Raw genomic sequence first — 16,710 nt, forward strand, 5'->3', positions numbered from 1 at the left:
TTATTGACGTAGTGAGTTTACAATTTTATCTCAATTAATTATGAAGTGAATGAATTAAAAACTTAAGGTTTTCAAGAAGTTTTACATTTTTCAAAGTAATTAATTGAGAATCTAATAAATTAAAAAAATTATTTTTTCTTGATTTATCAAAATGGATAAGTCATTAAAGATAATTTTTTTTAAAAAAAGTGGACAAATACTTAAAGAACAAAGGAGTACTCTTAAACTAGTAGTTTTAAGAAGAAGGAATTAATACACTCTAGTTAGCTCCAAAAACTAATTTAATAAAGTGATATTTTCCGTAATTAATTGAGTCATTACGGGTTAAATTTGCTCAAAAAGACGAAAAAAGGGTCACCGTGATCGATGGAGCATTGATTATTGTGCCTGAAAATTGACCTGTTTCATGCTGAAAGGCATCTAAAAACGGTTACACAAAACAACAAAACGCTCACTCCACGTGTTCTGCCACTACTCTTCACCCTTTCAGCTTATGTGTCACCTTTCGCCCCCTGCTTCTGCTCTTCCTGTATTTCTCCGCCATTTTCTCTCTGCTACAAAACGCTTATCTAGCCATCTTCATCACAATTTTCACGCCCTAATTCGATAACTTCCATTGATTGCATTTTCCATTAGCTTCAGCGGGGATTCACGTTTTCCCTTGTTGGAGTTTTTTGGGAAAATGAATGAGAATATTGGTGCGGAGGATTTGGAAACTATAGCCTTTGAAATTGGCGTGGTGGTTCCGAAGAGTTCAGGAAATAATAAGGATGGAGATGAAACTAATGATTGTATTGAGGTTCTTGTTGATGAATTTCGAAAAGCGGGATTGATTATTGATAGAGTTGTTGGCCTTCAGAATGAATTCCTCAGGGTGCGTTACGACTTTCTTCTTCTAAATTCAGCTGTCATATACTCTGGTTTGCAACGTTACGGTTTCGCTTAGCTTTACAGGAGATCGGTCTTCATTACTAAATTACTAGTTTGATTTTTGTTTTTGTTTGAATAGTACTGCTAGAGAAATCACCATTGTTTAGCTTACATTTTGTTTTAGTTTTCATAATTATAGCTAACCAACGTGTAAACCCAAATGAATCTTTCTACATTTCCTTTTCCCCTCTACAAAGTCACTTTCTTACTTGCAAACATGCTTCGTTTTTCTTTCTTTGGAGCTGAGGATGTATTGGACACAACCTCTCTACCCCACAAAGGCAGAGGTAAGGTTTTTGTACCTCCCCAGACCCACTTGTGGGATTATTACTGGGTATGATGTTATTGTTGTGTGTAACAATAAATAATTATATCGGATATCCCTGAATGGATGGAGGATTCATGGGTGAGAACTGAAATAGATTGCAGCTGCCCTGCTGATATGCTCCAGTTTTAGTAGGAATTTTGCAATGTACTTGTCTTCTTAGTGGCAACAGAAATGATAAGCAAGCTTGTAAGAACAGCATCGACCATAGTATTAAGCTTGGCTCGCATAGATTAGGGTGGTAGGCATGATTTCTTTCTTTTTGGGGATATAAAGGACCCCAAAACTTTAGAACTGAATTTTGGACCTTCAGACTGAGAACAAACATTCTCAATTGTCACGAGCTAAGAACTAGTGTATTCTTACTTTAAAAAGTTTGAACGATAGCATATAACACATTAGGTTCTTTTACCTGTAGCAAGATAGGCAATGCTTGAAGAGTCACATATGGGCACCCAAGGGTGTGGCCTAGTGGTCAACGAAATGGGTTAAGAATCATGAGGTCTCAAGAGCAGAGACAGACAACAACACTAGGTTTCTTCCCATCTGTCCTAGCCTTGGTGGACATAGTACTAACAAATATCCCCTAGAATTAGTTGAAGTGAGTGCAAGTTGGCTCGTACACCACGGTTAACCAAAAAAAAGAGGGAGTCACATGTAAACAAATAAGTTGCCAATGTCTATGTATGTATACACATCTATGTGGGCTGTCCCTTTTTCTATGATTATAATTTTCTTTAGTTAGTGAATACCGTTATGGGCATGATATATATATACACACACTTGGTTCATGACTTCATGCAACAAAATAGGTCTGGTCACTCAAAAGATATCTCCTTCTTGCTGGTTTGTTCTGAATTCTGCATATGAAATTACATGATCTTAAGCTCTTCTTTCCAGTTGGGAGCGCCATTAAAAACTCTTGGCCAGGCTGCAGCAGAGTTGCAGTTGAAGAAACGGACTCATATCGGTGATAATCATTAAATTGTTTCCTCATTAGATTTATCTCTAGTTGCTCATTTTTATGTATGATCTTAGTAATTACTGGCTGATGCACCTATCCAAAAAAATTGCAGGCTTTTGCTTATTTCTGAGCACACAATTTTGGTTTCAGGAGTGGATTTGCAATTTCACTGGGATGAGGTTGAAGCATATGAAAGGCAGCCAGATGGCTCCTTGTTTAGTTGGTTTGAGCGCTACTGTTGCTACCGTCACATAATATATGGGATTGTGAGTTAACTGGAATCCTAGCCTACTCTAAATCTTGAGGTTACTTGTCCTAATGGATGCATAAGTTTATTCCCACCTTCATTTGATTGTCTATATCAGATTAGGCAAGTCTGAAGCCAGTCTTTTCCAGTGCTCTTTAATTGTCCTATCTTTGCAACTATTATTTCCTTTCCCTTCATCACAAATAAATCTGATATGTCCTAATTTATTCCAAAAAGTAGTCGTGTGTATCTTAATTGCAATCTAAACTGGTATATAAAAATTCTTTGTTATGTAATATCTCTCAATGTATTCTTCCCCATATTTCAAGTTCATGTTTGCTGAGTCCAAAATTGCAGGTGAACACAAGCACCTCAACAGTTATATTAAAGTCTGATGGAAATGAGGTGCACTGGGAACCAGGAAAGCCTCTTTTGCGAACATTGGAGTCTATGGGCATTGTTAAAGAAGTGTTTCCTGTGCATGGTATGTTTTCTCTGATATGTTCAAGTTAACAGTGGTCTAGAAACATCCAAAGAAGATTAAAATTTACTTTGCAGATGAAACAAAGAGGAAGCAGCTTCTAAGAAGTTGGGCATTGAACTGGTGGGACTTCACTGTGCAACCTATAGATGATATTTGTAACTATTATGGAACGAAGGTGAAGTTGCTGGACAAGTCTTTTGCCATTCTCTAATCATGTTATGATCCACTGCTATTTGTGTCAATGTTCTCTACGATGTTCATTTTCTACTTGCTTAACACCCAATACATAATGTCAACAATAGATAGCTTCCTATTTCGCATTTCTTGGGATGTACACAAGATGGATGCTCTTCCCAGCTGCATTTGGACTTACAGTGCAGTTAGTGGATTTTGGGTAGGTCAATCACACTTTCTGTTCCGTTTTACTGTCAAAGTTTGTTTTAGTTTTCATTCTGATTTTGAACAAACTCTTATATTCTCTCCAGGTCATTGCAGTTGTTTGTCCTTTCTGCTTTCTTCATAAGCATAATTTCTTGGGCTGTGTTATTTTTTCAATTCTGGAAACGTAAAAATTCAGCGCTTCTTGTCAGGTGACACATTCAACATGATTATTCTGGTTGTTTCACATCTTTTCTATCTTCTATTGAAGTTATTTGGATTGGCGTCTTTTTGTTTGTATTTCACTGCCTGGAGTGCAGGTGGCAGATGAATTATCCGGCTGTAGACAATGAATCTAAATACTTGGAAGGTGAATGGTATCAGTTTCAGTCCCCTGTGGAGCTCATGAAGAAACAGGGAGCTGACAAAACTGATAAACCAAGAGGAAAAGAAGCATTCCAAAGAGAGGAATGGCTTGGTCATTTCATGAGATTCAGAAATGATGCCATGATAATACTGAGCATTATATGTCTCCAGTTGCCTTTTGAATTGGCTTTTGCTCATGTCTATGAGGCTTTGAGGTCTGACGTATCAAAGTAAGCAACTTTATATTCTTCTACCTATGACATAAGAGGATTTTGTCCATAAGTACATGTTTTATCTATATTTACCAACTTGTATCATTTTTTGCTTATCAAATAAGAAAGGAAAAACATACCATCTTATGTCTGAAGTTCCAATATCATCCCAGTGTCTGAGATATCTTCACGTTGATGGTTAAGATTCCACGTCAAGATCCTCTGGTTGGCATTCATCTTAATGTGAATAATACAGGATGCATTTCTTTTAAGTATCCCAGTTCAGCGACGCATTTCACATCATATTTATTGATGTATTTCCTAGTTTTTGATACTATTGGAGAGATACCAATATTGCTAAAATTTATTTTGATTGTTACTCCTTTATTTCATTTATTCGATGTCCTACTTTACTTCATGTTCTATTTAGAGCCGAGAATTCTACCAGCTTCGGAATGTCTAAGTAGTACTTTTTCTTTGCCATTGAAATTCTTATGTCATGCCAACATGCAGTTTTATTTCATAAAACAACCTGCCAATATTTAGTTCAACTTTTCTATTATATTCGCCTTCCGGGGTTTAGATATCCTAGCATGCGGATTGCATTATCAAAATGTTGGTCTTAACCCCAAGAAAGTAGTTGTTTTCCAAATAATTCCAATTTTCTTGCCTATCCATTTCAAAATCTTTGCAGACTTCACAGTTAATATTAACATAGCCTTTTCTGCTCTTAAATTCACTTCAGTCTGCCACATACAAATATAAAATGCTTTCTGCTTCTTACAGGTTTTGTCTGACAGCTGTATACCTCTTTACTATTCAGTACTTCAACAAAATTGGTGGAAAGATATCAGTGAAGCTTGTAAAATATGAGAACAACAAAAACATAGAACGGAGAGCTGACAGTTGGGTTTACAAGGTGGTTATGAGAAGCTTTGTTTCTTTCTCATTTGTCCAGACTTTTAGCCCCTAATTGAGAATTTGTTGTCTTGTGCAGGTCTTTGGCCTTTACTTCATGCAATCCTACATTGGAATCTTCTATCATGCTTTATTGCACCGCAACATTATGACACTTCGCCAAGTTCTCATTCAACGTCTAATTATATCAGAGGTAGATGGGAGTGTTTCTGATTTCTTTCACATATGCCATCTGAATCTTTATTAATGTATGTTACTGTTTCACAGGTGCTGGAGAATATGTTGGAGAACTCCCTACCATACTTAAAATACAGCTTTAAGAAATATAGAGCTGTGGGGTACGGCACTTCCTTCATTTTGGCTGGTCTGCACAGGATTTAATTGAAGAGCTAATTTACTCTGGTTTATTATTTGTTTTTTACTTTATGGTCCATCTGATATATATCTCTTAATGTGAAGAAACAAGAGAAAACGTGAGAAAGGAACATCCTCGGAAAAGACCCAATACATGTCTAGAGTAGAAAAGGAGTACCTTAAACCTGATTATTCTGCTAGTATTGGAGAGGAGCTTGAAGACGGACTTTTTGATGGTAATCCGTGATTCCTATTTTTTTTTTAAGATCCTGCATGAATTTTAATCTTATTGAACACCTTTAATAACATGTCCTTGTTTTAATTATTACAACTGCACAACTGTTTTAACATACCTGTAGCTGATTGGAACTCTTAATAATTGCAGATTTTTTGGAATTGGCGTTGCAATTTGGCATGATCATGATGTTTGCTTGTGCATTTCCTCTTGGTTTTGCCTTTGCTACTTTGGTACATAATGCACATGGCCCCTCCCTCTTTTAATATCGTTTACTATTTTGTTTTTAATGAGAGTAATAAGGAGCCAAATTCAATTTTGCTTTTGCAGAACAACATAACAGAGATAAGAACAGATGCACTGAAATTGCTTGCCATGTTAAGAAGGCCCATTCCACGTCCTGATGCAACAATTGGAGCTTGGCTAAACATATTTCAGGTATGTGCTGCCCTTTTCTTTTGCTGAATCCAATCATACAAACTCTTGCTTGCTAACAGCCTGTTCTTGCAATGTCTTAATCTCTTGGAATTCAGTTTCTGATTGTCATGTCAATATGTACAAACTGCATTCTCCTCGTATGCCTGTATGATCATGAGGGGAAATGGAAAATATCGCCTGGAATTGCTGCAATTCTCATTATGGAACATGTACTTCTGCTCTTAAAATTTGTGTTCTCACGCATTGTTCCAGAGGTATGACTCTTAGTAGCTATACCAATCTCAGAGAATACATGTACCATTGTAACTGACAAGCGTTGCTCATTTCCCACATCTTGAATAGGAGCCGGCGTGGATAAAAGCTAATAGGATGAAGAACGCGACTCATGTACATGATATGTGCTCCAGACAGCTTTTAAGGAGCATTTCTGGTGAAAAGATGCATGCTGAATTAAAAAAAGATGAGTAGTGATAAGTTGAAGGACTTAAAGAGTGACATGTTCGTCCTATCCACACTACGGTGTCACCTTCATTCTTCAAAGCGAAATTTGAAGGTAGATGTCGGAGCATATATGAAGATTTTGAGCTGTGTGTAAAACTGTGCAACGAGTGAGTTTCATCTTAGTGGACCCTTAGGTGCCAGTTTGGCAAGAGAGTGTAAAGTGCAGTTTTCTTCCTTGAAAGTAAATAAGTTTTTGTATTTGATTCAGCAGCTAGATTAGGTATCATTTCCTAGAATTCGTTAATAATGTTCGTATTCACCTCCATGGGTAATTCATGCTCAGTGATACTAAGACAACATGCCCAATATAGTACCATAGATAAGCTGGGGAGGGTTGAGTGTACACAGACTTTACCATACTTTGTGGATGTAAAGAGTCTGTCTACGGAAGACATTAGGCTAAAGTAATGCAAATTCACGCTCAATGATGCGGAGACAATTAGTCCATCAAATATACTTTTTCTTATAATCATTATATGATTGATTAGGCCCCAGGAGGACGAAAAGAAAAAAAGACAACAAACAGAAATAAAAACAACCTCTTAATCCATATCTGGAGAATATAATCAGAAAGAGGAAAAAGGAAAAATTCGAGAAAGATGCTACAGAATTGAGTCCATGTTTGTATTGAGCAAATTATGTACAGTGAAATGGATGATCCCAACTATCAAACTCAAAACAGAATTGAGTTCTTTTTCTTATTTGCATGTATGACGCAGCTGTTTTCTTTTTCCATTGTTGTGCATACCCTCATAATTTGTATGCACTTTGATTTTGCAAGTCCTCTCAAACAATACTCTGCCGATTTGCTTAAAGAGATGTTGATATCTCACTGTTGAATCAACGACGAGAGCTCCCGAAACGGTCACTGACTTGACGGGCATAAAAGACCACGCTTTTAGCCCATTTCTTGATTTCTTCCTTGAACTTCTTAGAATCCAGATGTTTCAACGACTTCATTCCAGGATCAATTGAGATTTCCATGAAGGAGAAGCAGCTGTTGAAGCGCCCACGCTTCGCTGCAGCTTCATCGCTCTTCATAATTTGCTTCCCTTTGCTGCATGCAGCAGCTGCTTCTATGGGAATGGAATCCTTTTCCATCAACTGATCCCCCGAATGAAGATATTTGTTTTTTAATTGAGGGTTAGTCTGTTTTATACCAAAGAGAAATGAAACCAGAGGTTTCCAAGCGTATGTAGCAAGGAACAGTCGTCTACAATAGACTTTTCAAAATATTCTGCAGGGGGTTTGTGCTACTAGTCAATTATCCAGTTCCGTTAAAGCGTGTTAAATTGGTGTTCATTATTCTCAAGTGGAAAGCCATAAATAACTAAGCTTCTTGTATTCTTTTTTTTTTTTTTTTCTCTTCTTTCTTTCTACGAGGAATAGTTATTACCAACCTTGAATTGACGGACGGAACTCTATTAACTAATACCAAGTTCTCTGCACGTTCGGACTTTATTTGGTAGGAAACTTTCAACTTTCTTCCGATAACCTACCAATCATGCGAGGAAAAAAGACATAAAACCAGAGGACCACTAACTCTGAGTCGTTCAGGAAGAGTAATTTTTAGCTTCAGCCAACGAGAATGCAAGAGAATCTGTGTTAATAGATTCAATAAATTCTAATTTCCTAGTCTTACAGTTTCCTTGCAAAATGCTAGTCTGTAGCTAAAAAAATAATTAATATCACCAGTACATTTCTATTTGAATACTACCTCTGTCCCATTATGCTAAAGACACGAAATTTAAAAAAGAAAGAAAAACTTCTGTGGTCTAAAATTGAATAATAGAAATTTGTGTTGCTATAAATTATTTCATTAAAAGTAAAATAGACATTTTAAAGATAAATTTTTCAATTATTATTTAATATAGAAATGATTCATTCTTTTTAATACTGATTAAAAAAAAAAATAAGTCAAATAAATTGGAATAGAGGAACTACCATACCCATTGGCTGCAAGGAAACCCAATATAGAGAAACAACCATCAAATCTCAAACATTTTGGCCGGACGAAAGTTGCTACTATCCAAAAATACTTCATTTGCGAAAAAGTAAATTTAAATTTAAAGCTAGGTTAAATTAGTTTAAACAATGCCAAGCCCATCCCCAATTCAAGATCCTGACAGTCTAGTTTGCCATAGAAGCCACAACTCACTTTTATCAAGGGCATCAGAAGTCGCTCAACAACGCAAATCAATTGGAGATTTCTCAACTTACTACTAAATCATACAAGTAAAACGCCTGCAACTTTTGCAATTTTAAGCACATGTATAAAATTAAAATGGAATAAACAGATAAAGCTCCAATCTAAGACCACAAATTAATGTAGATAATCTTTTAAAGCTCTGATAAAGGATGTCATTTTTAAACTCAAAACTAGAGATATTGCCCTTGCCAATAGCTAATTCAGAAAGAAACAAAGATAAAGTCAAACACAAAACTTTGGTACTGGAGAAAATCCATGCATTACAAGTCATACACTGTAGCATTTCCTAGCATGAACTCTTAAGCCTGTCTGTTCCTCTTCTTGGCACCTGACTTGGTGACCTTGAGACTCCTGTTCACAGCACTCAACCTTGCAAGGGCTGCCTTCTTCAGATCTGGCCTGTAGTAGTTGTCTCCAACCTGTACAGAGAAGTCGTTAAAGTACATTCTTACAATAATGTGACAATACAAAGTTGAGACAACAGAAGTTTCTGTTTAGACAAAGACAGTATGCTTAATACCAACTAGCATATTAGACAAGACAATCAGTAATCTAATATTTAAGAAAAGCATAGACACATCAAAATTTTCAAGCATCTCCAAAGAAAAAAAGAAAGCCATATGGTTAGAATAATGGCAAATCAGTTGAACTGATTCCTGTGAGATTTTACAAATAAAGTACTACCTCATTATTCCACATATGGATCATTAAAGTTGTGGCTTGGACTATTCAATTAATCACTTCAATAACCAAAATAGTTATTTTAGCACTAAAAGAAGAACTAATTCTCTTAGCTAACAAACAACCAACCACCACTTCAACAGAAGTTTAAGTATAATCAATTGCTTGTATTATTTCACAAGTGTAGACGCTCATGAATAAAGGACAATGGCATATTCTAGAAATCAATTAAATTTTACACTTAAAGAGTACAAAACTTTGAAATCTCAATACATCTGTGTAACTAAGGAATTGATTGCTTTAAAATGAGCAACTTTATTTTCGAAAAGGTATTTACTTGGAATGAGCAGTTATTATCATCATTAGATAGGAAGAGGGGAAATAATTCATCATCAACACTGAACCTTAATGACTTAATCACCAGGCATCCAAACAAATAATTGTTAAACAATTATTATCAGATAAGCTACCCGATGACAAACATTGCCAAGATGCAAAATCAGCATAATTTAGTTATAAAGAAAACAATTGCACAGGAAATACTCCAGTAAATTAGTGAACAGAAGTGAATCAAAACTCAACCTGGTTTGTTACAGCCTTGGCCATTCTGCGGAATTCCTTCTTCATCACAGATTTGTTCAGCAAACTTGAAGGCTTGTTTTGCTTATTGGTTTTCGATGTAGCAAGCAACACAGATTTATCTTTTCCCTCAGGCTGGATAGTCACCGTCTTCTTGTTTGCTAGGCCTAAAGAATCATAAAACAATAAAATAGATTGACTTGACCGTAATATAACCCATGCCAAATCAAAGTTTCTCAAACAACAAACCAACTCAGTAATCTACGCTAGGCAAAACTTCTACAATTCAATACATGACCTCACCAAACATAACAGAACTCGAGTTCAACAGAAAAATCGTATATATACACTTAAAAATCTCAAACGACATAAATATCCTACATGAAAATTGCATGTTAAACTTCACAATCGAATAGTAAAAGTCTAATCACCTAAAGCAAAATAACAATTGCATGTACTCCACAAAAACTAAACCAAACAAACCTAATCACGATTAGCAAATAACAACACCAACTGATGATATCAATGGAACAAAATCTCGATCCAAGGGTTCTAAGAGCAAAAGAGAAATGTCGATGGCATAGAGACTAACCAGAGTGCTTGTAGGAGTGAAGGTTGCAGAGGTTGTTAGGTTCTTTGCTGAAGACGACGCCAGCGCTACCATTACCGAACTCCTTCACCAAAAAGGAGTTGTGCTTCTTCACGATCTCCCATACTAGTTGCCCTGGAACTGTTGTCATTGCAAATGATTCCTAGGGTTTGCTCCGACGGCGGGAAGAGGAGGATGCTGAGAGCTTAAGATTGCAAAAGTGTGCTACATTTTCTTATATATATGGGTATTCTAAAACCCTAGGCAAGGAATGTGGCGAATTGGGCCTATTAATTTACCGAATTGCCCATCTTTTTATTCACTTTCCTCTCACATGTATACGCTTAAGAGAGAAAATATTTTAGCCTCAACATTATTATTTTTTTTTTGAGATTCAAGGTGTTGCAAACTTTGGTCAAAATATTTTATAATGTACTTCTTTATCATATTAACATGGAAAAAAAATTATAGTAATATCTTTTGTATAATTGTTAAATATTTAAATTTTAAAATATTAAACTGATCTAATTCAATTACGAAATAGTGAAGTGAAAATATATCATCTCTTTTTTCTTCCTTCATGAGAAAAAATCATTCATTTTTTGCCCAACGTTTTATACCTTATCAATGAACGCTTTCTTCGAATTAACAATTATTGGATGAAACCGTTTTTTGTTTGTTTGGGCTTAATTTGCTAGTGGGATAAAAGTTGATCTTATACCCATCAATGATTTTGTTATCAAGTATGCAAAAAGTACTTTAATGATAAACTTCTGTGAAAGTAAGAGTGTTTCCGAATCAGACGCTTGAATAAGCTTATGATTTTATGCATATTTTTAACTAAATTCACGAGATACATGTACCTTTTATCAACACAACTATCGAGTAGCTTTAATCACTCAGACTTGAATAAATAATTTATCATACTACATGTAATGAAACTTTAAACCCCAAAGCCTTTGCTCCAACTTTTTTTTTTTTTACCAAGAGTGCCAATACACTACATTCCAACCATGACACATTTTCACTGTCTTTTTTTTCAGAAACCCTCAGCAAATTAGTCATCAACCTGGTTCTCAATATCAGTACTCATTTCTTATTTGTAACTACGATGCAATCAACCATCATGCAGCTAGACATTTACGAACATTATCCCATGCATATAGTGACACAAGTAAATCTACTGACTCATAATTTTTGACAAGTTTCAGTTTGTTCAAAACTGAAATCCATTTTGCTGTAATATACACCAAAGATATCCCTTCTAAACGCAGATTCAGACTGACATAACAAGACCATCTTCACACCTAACAGAAGCGACATTGCCTCCTTGAGATGAGAATGTGAAAATTCATCAGCTAGGATCTCATATGCTGAAACCTCCGCGCTTTTCATTTTCAAATCAAGCCTTTTAGCTGTCAACATCTCAAATACAGAAAAAAGGAAGGGGAAAATTGTAAAATGCACCGACTAGTCAGTGCAACCCGTACCATAAATATTTAAAAAACTTCCAAGTAATCAATCCTCTAAAATCAAAGTTGGAAGAATTGAACGAATCCTAATATCAGAATACCAACTTTACACCTCAGCTAATGTTACATTATATACACCAACAAAGCAGCCGATCAGCAAAGTTTCTCAACGCTAGTGATCACACCCTGTTATTGTACAGAAATGATTCAACTCCGGAATCCAGACTGGGCTGCTACAAATCAGAATTCCTAAACAAATTCTCTCATAGTTCACTAACTCTGATCATTCTGATCAATGGAACATTATTCAACCAATGTTTGGTACAAGAGAACGGTGGGCAGGTCGTATTGAGTTATTTAATGCTTCACTTATCCTACTGAACACTATTTTCAAGGGGACACAAGCTACCGCAGGTCCTTTAAGCTTCTCTACTACAGGTTTCTTCTCTCTATTTTGCTGGTGAGAACCGGTTAAAGAAGACAATTTTCTAATCTTCTTTGAAAGGAGGCCATTTTTCCGTGTCTTGGGTGACTTTGTTGGTGAACTACGAGGTTTCACCATGCGATGCTTAGTCGAAATCCTACCCGCAGAACTCGGCTTGGATTCATAAACAATATCCGCACTATGCAAAACTGAGCTGTTCTCACCATGATCCTCATCTAAGTCATAGCTGCTACTATAGTACTCAGATCCACTGACTAGCAGATTATCACAAAAGCCATCATCCAAGACTTCAACTGTGAGGGGGTGACCTATGATAGGCTGACCATTCAATTTGCTCATTAGGGAGATATATGGAACATGCTGTGGACGATAGCTGGCTTTGACCTCAAGATTAACATCATACAATGAAGAATCAGCAATGTGGTGCCTAAGAGAGAAATCTGATGACTCATATTTGGGGTTAACTGTAAATCGAGACTGACGATAGGGTAGCAACCTCTGTGGAGTAAGCAGGTCTGCAGTTGGCCCCTTCATTTGAGCTTCTCTAAGAGAAACATTCCTGCTCCAACCTCGCAACTCATCCACTTGAATTTCCGTAACTGGTCTTGACTTCGAACGATAGTTGTCTACTTTCCGACCTGGAGAAAGAGGGAATGAATCATGATCTATAGCAGCCAAATATACATTTAGTTCATCTTTCAAATCTCTGCATTGTCCAGAATCTTTCTTTTTAATCTTACATGTGTGCCTCGAATTCCTCTTTCCTTTCAACTGCCATTTTGAAGTTCCTTTCACCATCCTCTGGCTGAAACAATGAAAATCTTCACTACCAGAACTAGTGGAGCCAGAGTCATTAAGCTCCTCACTTCCAAACGACATAGCTTCAACTTGGCTGCCCTGGCTAGACTGTGCCCCTACACCACCTTGAGCTTTCTGAGATGTGCAAGACACTATAGGAGACAAGCCTGTTTGGAGAAATAAAAGATATAAGCATAAATCAGACAAAAGAACTGCAACCATGTGAAATTCAGAAATATAAAATCAGAAGAGGAACGAAAAACAGGAAAAGAGAAGCTTTTTTTAAAATTGCTTCAGAAATCATTGGCAAAAGAACTATTAGAAACTCATAGCATAGATAAGAAAAGAAATTGAAGACAATCATGTAGAAAGGGAAGTGCAATGACAAGTTCACACACTGAAAACGTTCTACACAAATTCACAGAACATTTTTTTTTAACAGTTCCACAGAAAATAAGTTCTTAATTGAAACAATCAGAGTTAAGAAGTTTTTCTAGAGTGAAAGCTAAGAAGTTCAAGATGGGCAGATGGCTGGTATTTAAGGTTAGTGCATAAAAATGACAGTGTCATTCATGTGGAACCATGAGATTAAAATGGGTGCCTCTACTAATTAATCTGCCAAACTCAGCCGCAAGCCCCAACATGGAGTAGAGAAGAAAAATTGAAGTATGAAGAGTGACCCACTCTAGTCTCTAATTAATACTTCCATAATGCAAAACCAATTGCAAACTTAAGAGGAAAGATTCACCAAAACTATCACCTCATATTAGTTTAACTAAGTTGTGTCTGATGCCTAAGACTAATATGTGAGGGGCTGAGGGATTCCATGAGACATAGAACACATTAGTTTAGGTCCTCCATAACTGAAGGGAAAGAAAATCCTGTTGCAAGTATGCTCTTCTACACCATATTATGCAGAGATTATCCACCAGAAGATTCCAAGGAAAAATCTATGTGGATCTCCAACTAACAGATCAACGAAAAAGGCCTCCAAGGCCAGCTTTTGACCATTTTCAGTGCCTGCACTAGTGGCACATGTGCAATAAGAACTACAAAGACAACATTTATTGTGATTGCTCCAGATCATTGGGGTCTTCTTACAGTGCAGTATAGTCAGCAAAAAGCGCAGAGAAGTTCCAACGTCTGATGGGGCTTTTAGCCCAAAGGGAATTAAAGTGTGGGGCTGTGAGCTAAAATGGAGAAAGGTACTAGTGAAGAATGTGTGTGTGTGTGTGTAATAATGCAAGGAAAAGTAACTACAAACAAACAATAATATTTGGATAAAAGATCAGAAACAATTATAACTAGCAAATAAGATGATGTTAAAAACATGGCATTCAAGTTAAAAAATTATTTAAAATATCTGATATAGATGAAATCATGAAAAGGTATAGTTTTGCTTTTCTTGAGAAAGTTTTCTTATACTAAACTCATCATTCTTTATTCCTAATCACTAAAATTTACTCATAATGTTTTTTAACAATTGATGTAATCAGTTGTCAAATATATTTATATTTAGTACTGTTCACTCAAAGATAGACCCGTTGGTGATGAGGTGCATGCCTTAAATCCTTAGCACCTACACTAAAGCACCATCTAAGTGAGGTCAAACACACAACCTGGCTTTAACGAGTGCTTAAACGCACCTCAAATGAGCTTTAATAACACTGCTACTACTATGTAGATTATAAACCATGAATGCAAGGAAATCTCTGCTAATGCACATAAATACCTGCAGATTGCTTCTCTTCTGCAACTAAGGGCACATCAAACAACCTGTCAGAAGAACCATTCTCAGGCAACCCCGAAATACTGGAATTTCCATTCTCTTTCTGTTCGTGCTTAACAAGGGAAGAATCACGAGGGTGGCCAAATGCATCCAATGGCTTCCCATTATCTGAGATAATATCTGTGTCATTATTTAGTACTGTAGGAAAACTTTTCCCAGACTCGTTAGATTGTAACGCAAAAACTTTGCTTTCAGATACCCCTGCAACAGTAGAGCCAGTTGGACTGGGAAGTTGTTCACACGTGATAGGAACAGACACCATTGCTGTACTCTCCAAAACCTTTGTCAAGGGACGGCGACGGTTCTTCTTCTTTAAGAAATCATGAACATGTGCCACCTGAGATCGCTTCCTTTTCAGAGATGACACGACACCCATTCCCAGGTCATCAAGTCCTTTCATGCGTTTACTTCCCTCGGTTCCATCATCCTCTGAGTCGTTTGGTGTTCTCCTCCGTGTCCCACACACAGGTTGCTCCTCAGATGCAATAGTAAGATTTGGCGCCTCAAATGATACACCAGATTGAGACAATTCTTGAGCAGAATTGGAATTATTTTCGGAACTATTCAGTTCCTCATCTAACTCTTTACCATCTTCAAGAGGATTAGAAGAAGTATGTGATTCTTCCATGGTATGATGCTCTCCACCTTCTTTATCTATTCTTGAGAAAAAATCTGGATGGTCTTTCCCGAGACGAGCACTTTCAATCTCTAGAGCATGAATAATGGCATCCTCTCTTCGTGCATATTTGACAGCCTTTTTTGAGGAGTTAGAAGCAGCAGCCTTAGCTTTCTCAATACATTCATCATATTCCCCACAACGGAAAGCTTTCACCCGCTTAGATTTTTCAAGATTGTACCAGTCCCTGAAACAGCAGCAACTATTAGACACTTCATCAAGTCTCAAGCTTAAAGGAAAAGGAAAATGTTCGCTTCAACAATTGGTACTCTTTAAAATGGGAAGAGCAAGGAAAATGCAAGTCCGTTGACAAATACTGGGTTAGACAAACTAAAAGACATAGGATTGTGAAAACGGAACACCACGAGTCCGAATTGTGGAAGCATTAGCAGGCTAAATGATAGCAAGAAAACTGATCTCTCCTTCTTATTTGTTTTGCAGGCCAAAAGATTAGTAAGAAAGTAATGTCTCCAAAACTGGGAGAAGCTGGTGCAATTACAGAAAAAGTACTAAGATGCTTTTAGTACCCTACAAGAACTATGAGCCACTTGAACTGGCATTAATTTGCCAAGAACATGTAAAACTGGATTCACAATGGAATAGATTAAAAAGGGGCTCCAAATGACTTCTATCCTTGATACCACTGGGCAAGAACCACAGTTAGGAACATAGTAACCTTAGCTAGCTTGATAAATCAACATTTATCAATAGAGGAAGATTTCCCATGTTGCCAAAACAAAATCCTGCAAGTCACATATATGACAATATGTTTACAACACTAGAAAAAGTAAAAAACAGCATTGTTACTCGACAAATGCCAATAAACACCTAAAAATGTGATCTCACTGCCTACATTAAACTTTTCAAAGCCAAAAATTGCTGTACATACTGCATAAATGGCACAAGCAATATAGAACATTTCACGACAAAGAAAGTACCATAAAAAAAGCTTAATTGAGATACTAAAACTGTAAGTAATCGAAGCAGGCAGACGGAATAGATTGCCTTGCTGACCCATTCTTCAAGACAAATCATATAATCCTAGAATGTGTGTGTATATATGGAACCCAGGATTTGAGGATAAGAAACTCCAGTTTTACAAAAGTCTAAACGCCCCCCC

The 16,710-nt window shown here is 36.6% G+C and overlaps 3 protein-coding genes across 4 annotated transcripts in view; 1 reads left to right on the forward strand and 2 right to left on the reverse strand.

Annotated features, from left to right (window-relative positions):
* Window positions 1-392: 392 nt before the first annotated feature.
* On the forward strand, window positions 393-6,494 carry LOC125860875 (anoctamin-like protein At1g73020). The gene is made up of 16 exons (XM_049540907.1): window positions 393-874; window positions 2,156-2,225; window positions 2,370-2,485; window positions 2,824-2,950; window positions 3,025-3,125; window positions 3,253-3,344; window positions 3,436-3,540; window positions 3,649-3,924; window positions 4,693-4,825; window positions 4,904-5,017; window positions 5,092-5,162; window positions 5,284-5,414; window positions 5,564-5,646; window positions 5,744-5,851; window positions 5,947-6,105; window positions 6,194-6,494. Exons 1-16 carry the CDS (start codon window positions 683-685, stop codon window positions 6,317-6,319), a joined length of 2,004 nt encoding a protein of 667 aa, XP_049396864.1. The 5' UTR covers window positions 393-682; the 3' UTR covers window positions 6,320-6,494.
* A 2,169-nt stretch (window positions 6,495-8,663) lies between these two features.
* LOC125859586 (60S ribosomal protein L28-1-like) lies at window positions 8,664-10,648 on the reverse strand. Its single transcript, XM_049539366.1, has 3 exons — window positions 10,414-10,648; window positions 9,825-9,988; window positions 8,664-8,980 (listed from the first exon to the last, which is right to left on the reverse strand). The coding sequence occupies exons 1-3, from the start codon at window positions 10,559-10,561 to the stop codon at window positions 8,861-8,863; spliced, it is 432 nt and encodes a 143-aa protein (XP_049395323.1). The 5' UTR covers window positions 10,562-10,648; the 3' UTR covers window positions 8,664-8,860.
* Window positions 10,649-11,951: 1,303 nt separating this feature from the next.
* The window catches only part of LOC125859369 (uncharacterized protein At1g51745), a 6,291-nt gene continuing 1,532 nt past the window's right edge, over window positions 11,952-16,710 (reverse strand). For both annotated transcript variants that reach the window (XM_049539103.1, XM_049539102.1), the window contains exons 3-5: window positions 14,858-15,777; window positions 13,068-13,292; window positions 11,952-12,965 (exon numbers count right to left, since the gene is read on the reverse strand). In XM_049539103.1, coding sequence (XP_049395060.1) covers window positions 12,190-12,965; window positions 13,068-13,292; window positions 14,858-15,777 — 1,921 coding nt within the window. In that variant the 3' untranslated portion in view covers window positions 11,952-12,189. The remainder of the gene's footprint in view (window positions 12,966-13,067; window positions 13,293-14,857; window positions 15,778-16,710) is intronic.

The sequence above is a fragment of the Solanum stenotomum genome, chromosome 3 (assembly GCF_019186545.1).
Source record: "Solanum stenotomum isolate F172 chromosome 3, ASM1918654v1, whole genome shotgun sequence".
Lineage (NCBI taxonomy): Eukaryota > Viridiplantae > Streptophyta > Magnoliopsida > Solanales > Solanaceae > Solanum > Solanum stenotomum.

What these genes read in the sequence shown, in the direction of transcription:
- LOC125860875 (XM_049540907.1), top strand. Translation starts at nt 683, where the DNA reads ATGAATGAGAATATTGGTGCGGAGGATTTGGAAACTATAGCCTTTGAA. An exon ending in GTGCAGTTAGTGGATTTTGG is followed by an intron (nt 3,345 to 3,435) that starts GTAGGTCAATCA and finishes TATTCTCTCCAG; the next exon opens with GTCATTGCAGTTGTTTGTCC. An exon ending in GTTTTGCCTTTGCTACTTTG is followed by an intron (nt 5,647 to 5,743) that starts GTACATAATGCA and finishes TTGCTTTTGCAG; the next exon opens with AACAACATAACAGAGATAAG.
- LOC125859586 (XM_049539366.1), bottom strand. Translation starts at nt 10,561, where the DNA reads ATGACAACAGTTCCAGGGCAACTAGTATGGGAGATCGTGAAGAAGCAC. An exon ending in TCACTCCTACAAGCACTCTG is followed by an intron (nt 9,989 to 10,413) that starts GTTAGTCTCTAT and finishes ATGATTCTTTAG; the next exon opens with GCCTAGCAAACAAGAAGACG. An exon ending in CCAAGGCTGTAACAAACCAG is followed by an intron (nt 8,981 to 9,824) that starts GTTGAGTTTTGA and finishes TTCTCTGTACAG; the next exon opens with GTTGGAGACAACTACTACAG.